Source organism: Euwallacea similis, chromosome 4 (assembly GCF_039881205.1).
Source record: "Euwallacea similis isolate ESF13 chromosome 4, ESF131.1, whole genome shotgun sequence".
NCBI lineage: Eukaryota > Metazoa > Arthropoda > Insecta > Coleoptera > Curculionidae > Euwallacea > Euwallacea similis.
In genome coordinates this window covers 5,344,622-5,360,176 of record NC_089612.1, presented here as the reverse complement: position 1 = coordinate 5,360,176, position 15,555 = coordinate 5,344,622, and the positions used below count along the sequence as shown (strand labels likewise).

The 15,555-nt window shown below is 35.0% G+C and overlaps 3 protein-coding genes across 7 annotated transcripts; 1 reads left to right on the top strand and 2 right to left on the bottom strand.

The window, feature by feature from the left end:
* Positions 1-18: 18 nt before the first annotated feature.
* LOC136408546 (FAST kinase domain-containing protein 1, mitochondrial) lies at positions 19-3,683 on the bottom strand. Its single transcript, XM_066389595.1, has 8 exons — positions 2,912-3,683; positions 2,568-2,854; positions 1,900-2,508; positions 1,424-1,839; positions 736-886; positions 545-668; positions 312-492; positions 19-262 (listed from the first exon to the last, which is right to left on the bottom strand). Exons 1-8 carry the CDS (start codon positions 3,642-3,644, stop codon positions 55-57), a joined length of 2,709 nt encoding a protein of 902 aa, XP_066245692.1. The 5' UTR covers positions 3,645-3,683; the 3' UTR covers positions 19-54.
* A 572-nt stretch (positions 3,684-4,255) lies between these two features.
* Ufm1 (Ubiquitin-fold modifier 1) lies at positions 4,256-7,554 on the top strand. Of its 3 annotated transcripts, none has more exons than XM_066389680.1 (5): positions 4,256-4,445; positions 4,522-4,578; positions 6,056-7,109; positions 7,165-7,295; positions 7,367-7,554. In XM_066389680.1, the coding sequence occupies exons 3-5, from the start codon at positions 6,103-6,105 to the stop codon at positions 7,432-7,434; spliced, it is 1,206 nt and encodes a 401-aa protein (XP_066245777.1). In that variant the 5' UTR covers positions 4,256-4,445; positions 4,522-4,578; positions 6,056-6,102; the 3' UTR covers positions 7,435-7,554. The 3 variants fall into 3 exon arrangements, with proteins under 3 accessions (XP_066245777.1, XP_066245776.1, XP_066245778.1); XM_066389679.1 differs by having other exon boundaries at positions 6,056-7,112; XM_066389681.1 differs by lacking the exon at positions 6,056-7,109 and having other exon boundaries at positions 4,267-4,445.
* On the bottom strand, positions 7,543-15,507 carry pod1 (coronin pod1). 3 transcript variants are annotated; one of them, XM_066389676.1, is made up of 23 exons: positions 15,229-15,507; positions 14,973-15,175; positions 14,761-14,918; positions 14,468-14,704; positions 14,259-14,413; positions 13,097-13,209; positions 12,838-13,045; positions 12,644-12,788; positions 12,331-12,594; positions 12,058-12,234; positions 11,440-11,564; positions 11,248-11,381; positions 10,900-11,194; positions 10,751-10,848; positions 10,577-10,690; positions 10,446-10,520; positions 10,148-10,393; positions 9,902-10,096; positions 9,635-9,849; positions 9,322-9,567; positions 9,172-9,268; positions 8,629-8,768; positions 7,543-8,574 (listed from the first exon to the last, which is right to left on the bottom strand). In XM_066389676.1, the coding sequence occupies exons 2-23, from the start codon at positions 15,157-15,159 to the stop codon at positions 8,482-8,484; spliced, it is 3,717 nt and encodes a 1,238-aa protein (XP_066245773.1). In that variant the 5' UTR covers positions 15,160-15,175; positions 15,229-15,507; the 3' UTR covers positions 7,543-8,481. The 3 variants fall into 3 exon arrangements, with proteins under 3 accessions (XP_066245773.1, XP_066245774.1, XP_066245775.1); XM_066389677.1 differs by lacking the exon at positions 12,058-12,234; XM_066389678.1 differs by lacking the exon at positions 14,973-15,175.
* Between the last annotated feature and the right edge of the window lie 48 nt (positions 15,508-15,555).

Here is a 15,555-nt window from a genome sequence, read left to right as displayed (position 1 = left end):
CTAGTAGCTGACGTCATTGTATAGTCCAACTGCTTTTTTGGAAAATTATTTTATTCATATTTTTGTACAAGCAAATACTACTTGATTGATATACTCCACCCGTTCTTCTGCGTACAAAAAGTTGGCCCATGTATTTTGGGTGATCATTTTCACCTTGTATCCTAAGATTTCTAGATGTCGGTTTTTTAGCGCATCACGTCCCCTCAATCGTACATAGAGCCTCGTAAAGGCTGTATCATTTTTGAGAAGCAGGGCGTATTTCCTGCAAAACAGCTTTTGGTTATTTGGTCTATAACAACAAAAATTCTTACGTTGTCTGGAGATCATCAAAAGCAGTTGTGGGGTTTTTCTTTTTGTCCAAATGGAACACAAAGTTGACTTCGTACCCATAAGGGGTAATTACATTCTCTAAAATGCTGTCGCTCCCTAAGATTCCTATTAAATAACCTTTTACTGATTTGTGGAACCCGTCAACCACATCATCTACTGCGTCTAAAAATTTGATTCTTCACAGTTCAGATTTCCTTACAATTCCAATACGTACGGCTTTTTTGATATTCGTCTACGTATTTTTGATGAAACCACGGGACGTTGTATTCGGGATATTCGAGGCAAACTGACCTGTTTAGTTGCATTAAAACGTTCCTAACTCTGTGCGGATATCTATCCTAAAACGTTGATAAGAGCAGCTTTGGGATGAAACAATTTTTTATGTTAATTAATGGTGTCACTCACCCTAAAGTAGCAATTCGCTAGTTCCATATCTAATTTATCTAAAAACTCTACGTTAAAAATTTGCTTAACAAAACTTTTTGGCATTTGATTGAAAAAACACAGGGACAAGGCGGCTTGGAGGAATCCTAGACCGCTCATTCTTTCTTGATCTCTTAAACAACAAATCCGATTAATGTTTGTTTGGAAGTGGTAGACAATGATGCATTATTAAATGATCATTCTTGGACTTGCGTTAATTTTATTGATTTTAATTTTTAATTGAACAGTGTCACTTTCACATCTGCAAACTTCAATAAAGCCCAATTAAAAATAGTGAAAAACTTTTTAATTTTTTCATAAGCGTTGACTCTCTAGTCCGATCAAGCATTCTGTGCAATTCCTACGACTTCAAGCAACAACATAATGATATATTAAAACGGTGCCGTTCGATCATGTAGAGCTCCGTTGTCAGCTAATGGGAGCATGGCAAGTATGCTGTAGTATATAAGCAAGTAGTCTTAGGATCAGTTATTAGTTTCAGTTAGTCTTGATAACGGGCAAAGATAGCACTACTCGAAACATCGTGTAAAAACTCAATGAAGACGACGAAAGTCCAAAAATGATCAATTAATAATACTAGTTAAATTTCACACGAATTCGCATTTAAGTTACTCTTAACTATGAAGATTTGAGACTAATTATTCCCTACCTAATAATTATATCTATCACAGTCTGGAAAAATTCCTTGTCATACACTGGAAGGTAATTTATCTCAAATAGCAAAATCATTATTTTCTCCGCATTAAACCCTATAATATTCGCCTTATGTCGGAGAATATAATTCGTGCACAAATTCACTACTTCTGGGATTAGTGATTTGGTGTGTTGTAAATTATAACACATGGTCTCCATTAATTTTGAAGACATGTAAGGTATTTCCTTCAAGCTCACGAGGATATCATCAATCAATTGATTGTCGTAGTTTTTCCTTAAAATTGCAGATTTTATTAAGAAGCCAAGTGAAATTGGGTCCACTTCAGATTTAGCATAAATCTTGGCAGTTTGAGTATGTAGTATTGCAGAGATTTCCTTAATATCTTTCTCCTTAACAACAATTGACTTTTTCTATTATGAAAAAAAAAGAGAAATCAAAATCCAATTTTAATTATTATAAAAAACACAAACCTGACTTAAAAGCTGTAAACTATAAGAAATTTTGAAGATATCATTAGCTTGTAATTGAGGGGCTAACTCAATAAATTTTTCAATCAAATCATTAATAAATTTTGGATTACAACTGCATACTAAAGCAAAAGCAAATGAAGAAAACAGTTTATGTGGATAGAGAGTCAGCAATTTCTCCTTGTTTTGTTTCTCAATCGTAGTTAATACATGATGCTCAAAAGCATAATGTTTATATCCAGGCATATCATTACAGAAATACAAGTAACTCTCCATCATTTGTGTGTTGTACTGGTCACTTTCTATCTTCAGAATTTTACATGCATTGTTCCAATAAGCCTCACATAGCTTGATATCAAAAATCTTTAAATATGACAATATTTTCCTCAAAATAATCAAATCTAGCAAAGTATTGCTATCTCTCAAGTACTTTCCAATCTCGCGTCGAAATTGATCTTTATTAATTGGCGAAGAGTAAAATATTATTGAGGAAAATAGTCTGAGTTTTTTTTGTTGGTGCACCTCTGTGTCCTCTATTTCATGTAGCAGCTTCGCCGCTGCTCTTTGGATTACATTAAGAGCCTCCCCGGGTTCTTGGCTTTTAAAAAATACCTAAAACATTCTAAAATGTTCTTGGCTATTAATGCATATAAGAGTTTAACATTACATACGTCATATAGTTGGCACATCTCACTTATATTGAATAGTTCAATTGAATCTTTCATCCACAGAATGCATCTAGATATAGATGAGGACAGTTTATATCTAAATTGAGGTAAATTAAAAATAGTCAGGACTTGATTGAGTACTTGATAGTCCAAGCTTGTTAACTTATTTTCATTCATCATTCTATTGACTTTAGCCACATATCTATTTAGAGTTTCTTCTGTTAAAATATTACTCATTTTGTAGAGACATACAGTTAAGTCATCCAATTCTTTAGATGTATCAATAAGTTCTAGAAAAGCAATTTAAGTGATAGTTTTTGGTATGCTGGGACTTACCAGGCACTTACCAATTTGCTGGAAAACTTTGGGGATTAAGTCAATGATTATGTAATAGGGACGTACACTATTTTCATTAAATATTACTCTTATAAGTTTTGCTGCAATGCTTAAGGAAAAGTTATCTAATAGGTGATCTCTTAGTTTGAGTGCCATGTTTTGTATTAAATTGCTGCCCTCAGATAATCCAAGTTTGTTTAAATGCAAGAGAGTGTAGCTTAAAGGAATAGGTTCATATTCTTCAATTTTTGCCTGAATTGCCTCAGTCAGTATGTAGAACTCCTGATGTTCCAGCAACTTTTTAAAAAATACTCCTTTTGATGATTCCTCTTCCTCGTAATGATAACTAAATATGGTTTTTAAGTCGTACAGCACCGACACTATTTGAGCTAAGTTTTGGTGTGAAACATTATGAATATTACCTTTGATGAAGGTAAATACTTCCTTAACAGAGGCACATTTCTCAATTTCTTTTGCATATATATCATTCTCATTTGCAAATAGGGCACCTCTAGCAAAAAATGGCTCAATATGAGGATAGACTCCGGTTATTTCCTCAACTTCTGAGGTGTTCGAGTACCTTTGAAGTAAGATAGAGGCCCTTTTGCCTAGCTTTTGTTCCTTCCATTTTAATGGAGAAATTGATTGAACCATTTGAAGGCTTAAGCGTCGGTTATGCAACGTATTTGCGTTTATGTAATGCATTATTTTATACATTCTTAATAAAGTTTTCGGAATATTCATATTTACAACATTGACGAGCTTTTTGTGCTTTTCGACGGTGTTTACATTTTTTTAAGGTTATGTTATGTGGGTTGTCGGAGTTATGATGCACTACAACTCTGTGGTGCATCACTCGAGAGATTGTCTGTTCCGAGAACCTGCATCGACAAGTGACACTATTACGCAAGTCTCACTCGACGGGTGATAATAGCGGACAGACCGAAAGGGGTCATTCGCCTTTAAAAGGGAAACAATCCCTTAAAAAGCGCTCTTTCTGCTCTGAACTCTCTCGAGATAAAGTACCACAACGTCACCCTTAGTATTAGTGATACCAAGCTGTGACAATTAGTGTAAACCTTAACCCTGTGCAAAATAAAGTAGTTGACTAAGAAAAGTGCGTATTTAATCTACAAGATCAGTTTTTCTGTCGGGTTGAATACTAATCCTTCCTGCGCGTCTACCGGGACTATAACGCAGAACGAATCCGCTCACTCCAAGTGCACGCTACATTATTACCGATATCTCAATCGGTAAACGCACGCACACATAACTCCGACAGGGTCATGAAGTGTCAAAGTTCATGATTACGCTTAGATAATTTTGGAAAAACGGGGATGAGAAAATTTAAGCGTGACAATCAGTGACAATGTCAAACGTCAAAAGTGTTTTGTGTTGGAATTAGCCAAAGTGGAGAGTTTTCCATTAATTCCTCATTAATTAGTTTTGTTTAATTTGTTACTTATAACAGTACCGATACCTTATAATAGCACTGTATTTACTCATATCACTAGTGACAATTAAGTTGGTGTACTGAAAAATGGCGTAAGTATCCGTATTTCCCAAACATATTGTATGGAAGTTTAACTTTGAATTTCCATTATTTTCCCCTTGTTTTTAGGTCGAAAGTAACGTTTAAAATAACCCTCACCTCGGACCCAAAGCTCCCCTTTAAAGTGTAAGTAAACTGTCAAATACGGATTTTTATTTCAATGCTAAGTGCCCTTGGGTGCTTGGTACCCAGCTCTATACTTCTCTGAGATACTGCAACTTTAGTATGGATAGAAGATTCCACGTAAATTACGCCATATGAGTTATGCATTAGCAGAATCACATTAAACCACCAATTTTTTTAATTATTAAGTCCAGTTGTACATTTATCTCATCAATTGATCAATGGTTTATTATTGCAAATTTTTAAAGATTTATTCATAAAACATAAATAATATTACAACACATTTAAGTATAAATAAGTTAAATAATGCAAATATTTCCTTGGTAGATTTTCTCAGTGAAACTTGTTATCTTTAAATTCACAAATTTTCTTCAATGCCTTCAGTCCATTCACGATGTTTTTGGGTCTACCTTATCCACCAAGGTTGACATATTGCTGTCTGTGTACTATAATCAGTATTGACAATCATTTTTAGAACTACTTACGTCAACACAAAAACTTTTATTAGATTTGTACTTTAATGGTCATTTATTATTTTTTTATGATATGGATCTATGATCTCTATTTTCGATTGAATATTTTAGCCAATTTTACATTTTTTATAAAGTATCAGAAACCAAAGACAATTTGTTATATTAAGTCTCCAAAAAATAGTAAGTTTGTCTCATTAAACCAATTGTGTGTGCTAAATTTGGATTGGTATTTCATTTTTAGCTTCAATGGTAAATATTGCAACAACATATAGGCATTGTATTCTTACTTGAAGCAGGCTACAAACGACTTATCACTATTGAAATTTTCATGTCTTTAACACATTTCGATAAAAATACATTTTATAATGTTTTCTCTAAATTTTGTTCAAAGGCTGGATTCAAGTTGTTTTGAAGTTATCGCTGAGGTCCATATCCAGAATGATTATCTTAAGGTCATGCCACAAGATATTGAACTTTGCCTAATAAACTATTATACCTGATACTCAAGTGGTTAAGGGGCAGGTTAATATTTGTAATTGGTGTCTATGTAATAATAATTTCAGGTGTAAGATGATAAAAAACCATCAGTTACTTAATTATTGATCGAATGCTGGTTTTTTTTGAAGCTGAGAATAGTACGAACTACTTACCGAAAATGATGAAGGATAAGCTACTGTAAAGATTTTTAGTTTGGGTAATTTTTGTTGCTACTAGTCATACTAAATGGTTTCAAGTACTTTTCATTATGATTCATGATTTCTCTACACTATTTTGAGCATATTTTTGTCCTAACATTTTTTAAGAAATCTCTTCAAGTGGCACGAAAAACTGGGAATGTCAAGTTAAAAATTATCCTACTATTGGAGGTTTTGATAGGATTTTCAACCTACTTTTACAAAATTAGTGTTGTAATGCAGGGAAATTTCAATGGATAGGCTCTATTTAAAAACTTCGTGGCTGAACTGTAACATCAAGGAACATCTAATAACACTTTTTTCTCTTAATAGATAATTCAAATCATTGAAAGAACCTACTAATATGGGACAAGCCCAAGATGAATATGAGCGACATTTCCGAGGGCTCCTCTAATGTGACACAGGTGTTGAAGACTTTTCAAAAATTTCTCGTTTGGTTTGAGAACCCTTTATGGCCCCAGGATCCCAGTGTAAAGGACATATTGTTGTCATTTAAATTAGGGAACTTCATAGAAAAAACTGTGAAAACTTTTGATGAGAGAGAGTTTTTAACTCAATTTCTGCTCCTTTTCAATTTATGGGGGAAAGATAAGTTGAATTTAAAAGCCTACGATGAGGAATTTTACAGAGTGGCGAATGATCATTTATTATGCAAGCTGTTTACGTACCCAAACATTAATGAATGCACGCTTGATGTTGCAGTAAGGGTGTATACTTCTTTTTACCCCAAGGAGCGTTTTCAGAAGTGCCTGCAGAGTCTTCTTAGTAGTTCTTGTTCCTTGAGAGTAATTGCAGAATTTGTAAATGATGAAGTCTCAGACACGAGTGTAATTGAAAACAAATTGATTTTAAGGAAGTGGAAAGAATATTGCTCTTCTGGGCGAAAGGAGGATCTAAAGACTGAAATTAGCTCTTATTTATCGTCGTTTAAACTGGAAGAAAAATTATTGAGGCTAATAAGCATTTTAACTTTAAAACAACTAGAGTTTGAAGAGGATGATAAAATTGTAGATTTAATTTTGCAATGTCTATTAAAGAAAATGTCAGATCGCAGCATTTCGTCCGAGGCATTTTGGCTCACTCTGTTCATTAATGTTGATTATAATCATATAAAAGAATTATGCAAAAACCATCCGAAATTCCTAGAATCCATACTGAATTTTATCGAGTACCTTGGAAGTAGGATGCAAAAGGATTCTAGCAGTGATTTTGCAGAATGGACTGTAGATTCTAATGTGTGCTTCTGCCAAAAACTGTCTTATTTCAATATAGTGATTTTTTTAAAGGTTTTATGTGAAGACTGTGTTGTTAAATCTGTGGTTATAGAAAAGCTAAATGAAGCTAAAGAACATTGTAATGTTGAACTGTGGTACCAAGCAATTAGGGATATCTTAGAGTGACAGTAATGGAGTAATTTTCAGGTTAAGTGTTCCAGATCAAACGCCCTTTACAGCGGTTTTAAAATTTGCCGCTGAAGAATTTAAAGTGCCCCCAGCAACATCCGCTATTATCACTGATGATGGGGTCGGAATTAACCCCCAACAAACAGCAGGTATGACCCTCGACGACAGCTTATTTAGATCGTTAGAATAAAATCGCTTATTTATGTTTTTTTTATTTTAGGAAATGTATTTTTAAAACATGGTTCAGAGCTAAGGTTAATACCTAGAGACAGAGTGGGAAGTTCTTAAACAAAAATGTGTCTAGCTGCCGTCTCTGATTCATGTGGGGTTATTTTAATGAATGTTATATTATTTTTTAAATAATAATCTAATTTTATAAAGAAATAAAAGTCTCAGTTTGGTTATTAATGTATTTGTCATCAATATGAAACTACACTACTCGAAACACTAGTGACGATTGCGTATTAATAAATAAATATAAAACTAATACACCAATAATATATAAAATTATAAAATAAGTTATAAAAAGGAAATAGATACGTATCAATATAGCACTTATATTTACTATTAATATGTTACTATGGCGTACCAAAATACAAATTGAGTATTTTTGAGCTTACAATACTGAGGGCAAAGCGAAAGCTTTGGGCCCCTATTTGGAGCCTAAATGTTCATGAAACATCAAAAATAGTGACACACCATGGAATGCCTTTTTAGACTGATAATGGCAGTGACCATAGATTGAATTTGAAGGGTTGTTGTGGAAATACAAACTTAAGTCGGATTCTAAGAAAAATGTGAGTTTGATTGTGATTTTTTTTGTATGGCACTAACATATTGATTTTCTGCTGAGGTACGATTATATTGGAGGTATTTTTGTTTAGTTATGCAACATGAGATCTTAGAATCATTAGTTTAGGAATTGAAAGCTGAAAGAGAATACCTTATGGCCTAATTAAATACTTATTATTTTATTGCCTTATTTTTCGAATACACTGTAGTTTTATGGCTTTGTTTTTAACGGAAAACGGGCATGTTTTCCTAGAGGTTGTTATTTTATTTTTGTTTAAATATCGGAATAAATACTTTAATAAATTCATTCCCCGACCCTTCACTATAAAATCAATCAATAGACATTTACAAAAGTAATAAAAAACATTTAGGAAGTAATATAAAAAAACTTTGGCCTCGTATTTCCAGCTTTAGTAGCCGCTAGAAAGGGCCCGCGCACGGAAACTATCGATAAATCAAGCGCTTACTTAGCTAAAAATCACATAAAATAAAGAGAGTTTATTGAAATCATAGGCAGACTCGTTTTATTAACTAATCGTAATCTCACTCGTTCCATTCTTTTTCGTCTACTCCTTCCATGTCGTCTTGTTCCAACTTCAAGTTAACTTCCAGCCTGTTGCTGACAGATTTCTGGATCTGTGTTAAAAGAAAGTTAAGATAACTTTAAGGAGGGATAAGAGTTGGCAATACCTCATCCTGTTTGTTTTTCGTTTGAGCACTTAATTCAGGATTCCAAGCTAGCTTATTGTACGGTTTGGAGGTAGCGATAAACGGACTGGAAGCCGATTTGTTTATCACTCGGTTTTCCTGACTGGGCTGGTTTTCTGATACTAAAAATATTTTAAAAAGTTTTTGTCAAATACTTGATGCGATACGCCTTAATTCTAAGATATGAAACTAATTAATAAAGCGTGAATCATTCAGGTGAATCAATGAACAATTTAAGATTTCATTTACAATCAGCAGAATAATTTCCCATGGTCAAAATTGAAGTTTGTTGTGGTATACTACTTTTCTACTTTTTTAAGTACTGTACTCTTAACGTCCGTATTTTTTTTAATTCTTAGTAATTTTGCCAGTATGATAATTTTAACGGAAATGGAGAAATTGACAAATGCTCTACTCTGATTTCGTCATTTCTCTGTGAACAATTTTACTGGCGAAGTTACCAAAAATTTTGCGGGCCTAAAACGACATTTCCAGCAGTTTTCCTCACAATTCAATAATACTCACGAGATTCCATGCCTTCAGGCTTCAAACTCATCCTAGCAACAGCCTTGTCTTTTCCACTAAACCAGTCAGTGCTGGAACAAGTGGGCTTCCATGCTATCTAAATAACAAAATGAAGGATATTTGAATGTACTAAGGAAGCGTTCAGCTTACTCGTGTGGGAGGGAATAAATCGTCCTGAAAGAGTTCGGTTTTAATCCTCGGCACTGTGAAACTCAAAGGTTCAATTGAGTTATTAGTCAAGCGGTACGCTTTAGCAAATTCCACGTTTTGGATGTCGCAGACATTCTTCGGCAAAAAGGAGAGTCCCTGATGTAGTGAGTTGCATCTGTGATGGCTTAGGGGGCAGATATAAGGGTGTTCTTCTGTGATTTCGAAAGCGTAAATCGTCAAATCGCCCTAAAGTAAAAAATGAAAATGTTAATATAAGTGAAAATTTTGATAGTGGAATGGAGATAATTTATACCTTTCCAGTGCAGAAGAGTGTAGAACTATCTTCATCGTAAAACGGTATTAAAATTGCGGGAGAAACATCGAGGCCCACAGTGTTGAGGGGACTACTCAGATCTGTTGTTTTGTAAACACTGATCTGCCTTTCCGAAACCTTATCAAAACCAGTGGTGACCAAATATCGTCCATCTAAAGCCCAGACGATTCGAGCACCGCGATTCCCCTCGGGACCTGAAAAAATGTTCTAAAGTCTACATATATATATATTTTTCTAATTTAACACCTTTTCCTTCTTTTACAGGCAAATCGCTTTTTCTAGGATTGTACAAACGTATTTTCCCATCTTTGCATACTGTAGCGCATTGGCTCCCGCAGGGCGACCAAGAGAAACTAAAAATTTGGTCTGTGTGCCCTTTCAGGGTTATTTGGTCCGTCATTGTGGTTAAATCCCACAGCTTAATGGTCATGTCATATGATCCTTCAAAAGAAAATATGTCCAATCTATTAGACCCCATTTGATAAATATTACCTGATGCCAAAATGTCTTTGGCAGTGGGATGAAACTTTATGAAATAGATTTTGTCCCCATGCGCGTTGAATTCTCCTTCGGGTTCATTTGTGGGCTCGGCAAGTCCCCCAGTGGGGATTCTCCAGATTTTTACCACACCATCGTCACACGCTACTGTTAATCGCTGGTAATCAAATGGGTCCCATTGGAAGTCCATTACATTGTTACCATGGACCAAAGTGGGAATTACACCATCTGGCAATTTCCCTGTTACAAAAAAAGTTATAATGAAAGTCTAAATTTGATCATTAGAAAGTACCAGTCTTGCTTAATTCAAATATTGCAATTTTGCCTCCAGGACCGCTTAGCGGAACAGCCACTCTTTCTGGATTAGCTACAAGTTCAAATGTTATCAGAAAAACGTATTATATTATTATGAAGTAATTTCACCATGAAATCCGTCGCATTCGCCAGGTATCTGCCTACTCAGATTTCTAATATTTTCAATGTGGAAACTTTTATGGGCGGTTGTGCCTTTCAAATGCCTGAATTTTGACACTCTTCCTGCATAAACATTTTCCAATAATGCGTTATTCAATGTTTTCGAGAATTTAAATCACTCACCGAAAACAGTGGATGTTCTCTTAGGAGCTGGGGCAGACTCATTTTTCTTCGCTGTGTTAATGTCCAGAGACTGTTGTTTTGCTACTGGAACACTCCTCCTGAAATCATTAACAGGTTTAAAGAATATTATTAGTAAATGCTAAAATTACCTATTGCTATCATCTTCAGACTGCTTATGACCCTTTAAAGAGTCCTTCCGTCGCAGCATCACCGGGGAAGACACGCTCTTTTCCATTATAACAGCTGGTTGTTCCTGATGTGATTGAGACCTCTCGTATAATTTGCGTCTTTCTGCAATGCTGCTCCTCTGCGTGGAATTCCTTTCGAAATTCCCAGCCTGATCCGTGTTATCGAAATTGTCCTCAGGTTCGTTTTCCTTGGAACTAGTACGTGTTTCAAAAAGCTTTCTTCGCTCTGCTGTACTCGGAGTTTTAGGAATGTAGCCTATAAAACGTTTTTTTTTTGTGAAAGCTCAATTAAACTAACTGTGAATTAACCAGAATCGCAAGAAGTCTCTTCCTCTCCACTAGATCCAGACTTTCCGTTTTCATTGTCCTGTTTCAAAGGCTCGATATCGCTTGTTGGTGATTTTTCTTTTTCTGGCTCTGCTATTACTTCTGCAGACTGGTTGCTATTGATTCGATTATTATTGTATCGTTGAAGAGTTTAAAGGAAATAAATTTGATCACCTTGCCGTAACATGCCCGTTTGACGAAGTAACTCCGGGCACTTGTGGCACAGAAAACACTTTACTGAATGTATTTTCGGTGTCGTTCAAATTGGGAGGAGTGAAGGGTTTTGGACCGAGCCTTGGCTGAAATTAAAAGCCAAATTAGCGTATGATAATGGTGTGTTGGTTGGTAATTTTACATGGACAAAAATTGCAGCAAAAGCGAAAAAAATTCCATGCATTTACTATTTTTTCACGCGTTACAGTGGCAAGAATATATTAAATACCATTATTCAAATATTTGTAAACTATTCAAATAAGTATTTGAGTACGACAAATATTCTAATTTGAAGCAAACAACTATTTGAATAATAGAATCGGGAAACATCCGTCTTAATACGAACACTTTCTATTCTCTTGATTCTCTTTCATACGAATTTCTTTATATCGCTACTAAGTGCTTCGTCTATGGGAATGGGAGCCCTTACAACAATTTCAAACAATAATAAAAACTCATGAATAGTGGCAATATAGTGGCAATATAGTGACTTCTACCATTTACCAAAAAATGTGCCAAAACACTACGAAAAATGAGGTGCAAAAAAGAAAAAGAACACTTCACAACACCTATTATAACCTTGTATCCTCCCAGAGGACCATTAGGGTTCACCGAGGTGACCACAGGTGCGCAACTATTGGTTCTAGGCCTAGCCACCGGTTTAGGAGTAATTTCGTCTATTGCCGCCTCACAAACTGAGCCAGTACGGGTGCTTCTAGGTAATGGTTTCGGCGGAGTTATAGTTTGAAGCTGCGCCTTTGAATTTTTAATGTTATTTTTACATAAAACCAATGATGTCGCTGATAAAACGTATCCTAGCAGAAGAAAAAAACGCGCAAAATCATGTCTCACCTTCTCTTTGTCAATAACAACATCCTCGTTAGCAGCTTTGTTCAGTATATTCTTCTTTTCAACGTCTTCAAAGCTTTTCTTAGGGCTCTGTTCTTCAATTACATCTTCCTTATCCTTTTGGATCTCTTTGACAATGCTTCTTACTGGATGTAATTCAGGTTTCATGGTAGATTCAACAACTTTAGGCTTCAGAACAGTTGCTGTAGATGTTTCTTTGCATTTTTCATATTCTTCACGCAAGTCTTTAAGAGATCCTTTGTGAACCTATTAAAGAGTTAATTAAAGGCAATACAATCTACGAAAAAATGCGTACAATAATTGGTTCTTCGCCCTTTTCTCTTTTATTGGGGTCTAGACTGATTTTAGGCACTGGAAGGTTCACACCTTCCATCCACTGCTCGGCGGTTAGATCTGTTTTATATCCAGGCGTATCAGGGAACAAATCCGCATGGAAATCTCTGTACAGAAATGCATGAACATTGTAAATTTTCAATGTAGGGTGTGTACCTGTAAGTTTTTCTGGGCACTTGATAAGTGACTGGTACAACAGAGCTGCTGGTCAGCTGCAAGACCCTGTTAACTTCCCCTTGCATCACATTAAGGGCTCTTTTGGGCACTAGGCAGGCTCCTTTTGTTTGTTCGCCAGAATGGCGAATGCCCTCAATGAGATAGGGCTCTCTGTCAGTAACTTCCATATAACCAATAGTGGTATCACCTTAAATTTAAGGCTCTAAGATACGCGAATGGTGAGTTTTGTTGTTAATACCTTTTCCAGCCAAAAAGAGCATGCCAGTGTCGGCATCATAAAGAGGTATTAATATTCCAGTGGAGCAATCGAGCTCAAGTGTTTTTTCAGTCTCTTTGAAATTTCTTAAATCCCTGTGGGGTGTTAATTGTTAAAGAGCGTGAAAAAAAAGTGTTGATAACGATTCCAAAATTATAAAAAAGAGGGAAAGAGTGGTGTGAGAAATATTTGTCTAATAGGAGGAGAAAACTGGAACACAGGATACAGGGTGTTACAAATTCAATTCATTTACACTGCTGTTTCTGCATGTTCTGACTGTTAAATTTGTGGAGTTGTGTTACCAATCGTGATGTCATCCCTAAATGACGACATCTTTAATGACAAACTTCATTTAAATTGTGTTTTCATTAGTGGTAGTTCATTTATGGCAAAACTTATGCTGGTCTTACATCCTTTTATGTTAAATGGAGCTATGATTTGAAAATTGGGCTTCTTCACATGAAAATACAAAGGTTCAAAATTTCTGCACATGAGTGTAAAAGCAATGAAGAAAGCTTATAAATAAGAAATAAATATAGAGATATAGAGAATATAGAATAAGAAAATTTGCTGTATAATTGTTGAAGAAGTATCACCATTCTTTGTACAATAAGTAGTCATATGTTCATATAAAATACAATAACTGCATGAATAGACTCTCTTGGATTCAATTAAAATATTTTATAATTCATCACCTGCGGTGTAGGACATAGATTTAAAAAATTCTGATTATTTCAGGAAATATCTGAAAAAAGAAGTGGAAAAATTAAATTCCATAATTTTACAGCTATATTTTATTATTGTTTTAAAACAACAATTAAAAACACTTTCTCAAGGCACTTTTTTATCCTCTGCCTGGAAATAATTTTATTTGTTGTTAGTATGTTATTATGTATTAAAATGTTTAATCTTACTCCCATTTAACTAACTTTTTATCTCCTATAGTTACAGACACAGCAATGCTAAGGAATCAAATTTGTAACATCCTGTATAATTTGCTATAAGAGTGACAAGGTATTTTAGACCCAATATTTAGATTCCAATAACAATATAAAAAAAAATAATTTAAGGAATATAGGGAGGCATAGGATTAATATAAATTAAAACCACATATTGACACACACAACATAAATCCACAACAAACCTAATAATGATTTGTCTTAATCTTTGTGCATCGAAACCTGTAGTCAATATTTTGTCTTGGTCCCCTAGCCAAACAACTCTAGAGTCCTTAATGCTCTGATGACTATTAGCCTGTTTTATACATGGGGATGATGCTCTAGGGTCAATTATTCTAACCTAGACATCAGTTCCAACATATAGAAAAAAACACCCCCTAAAATTGTCACATACTTGCTTGTCCTTGCAAGAAGTGGCCAAAAGGGTCCCATCTTTCTTCCAACTTACAGACTGAATCACTTCATCATGATCACTATTTGAGAACAGTTCTTTTTCTGTGATTAAATCCCACAGAGTTAAGGTGGTGTATGAAGTGGAGTGTAATAAAAAATTTGATGTGGGATGAAAACCAACAGTTTCAACCCTGCGTTGCTTATGGGAAAAAATGCACTCAGGATTGCTTAAAGATTCCTAAAAAGAGTTGTTATAGAGGGACTATTAAAATTTGCTGCTAAATAGGACTATACCGTTAATCCTTCTGGAGGAATGCACCATATTTTGACCAAACAGTCCTGAGACCCAGTAGCCAAAAGGCCATCATGAAATGGAGAGAAATCTAAGTCTGTTACAGTGTCTGTATGTGCGTGCAGTAAAGGCATAAGTTTGGTCTTTCTACCACAATCATCTAGGAGTTTAAAAATTACATAAAAAAGGAATTTAAAAAGTTCACTTAAACTACCAATGGGCAAAACAGCTAAGCTAGAACCTGCATGGTCCCAGTTAAAAGCCATAAATTTGGCTGAAGCAGCAATATTGTTACCATAAGTTTGGTAAGACCCCACACAAATATCCCTAATGTAAGTCTCGGGTTTGGGGACAATGGGGGCTGCATTTTTGTATTTAGAAGCTTTAAATCGCCAAGCCATCGTTCAGTTAGTAGAGCTAGAAACTTGTTCTATTGCCAAACACACACAAATTACATGATAATTGCTTACTTTTAGCAGCTGAGCTTGAAAGCCGGATTAGAGGGTGAAACTCCTTTAACACTTCCTGAGAAGAGGCTCTTCAGCCTTTAAAAGTAGGGGCGTAGGAACCACTAGCACGTTAATTTTCACCAAAAAAGGCAAAATAACTTTTGTGCAAAAAAATAATTGGAAAATATTGAAACAAGGTGCATTTAACTTAAAAATATCATAAAAATAACGCCCTAAAAATCCACCCCTTTCTTTGACAGCTTGACAAGACAACAAAAGACAAACAATTGGAAAAAAATAACCCAGTGACGTAGAAATGTCATGCAATTGGCAGAACAATGATCTTGA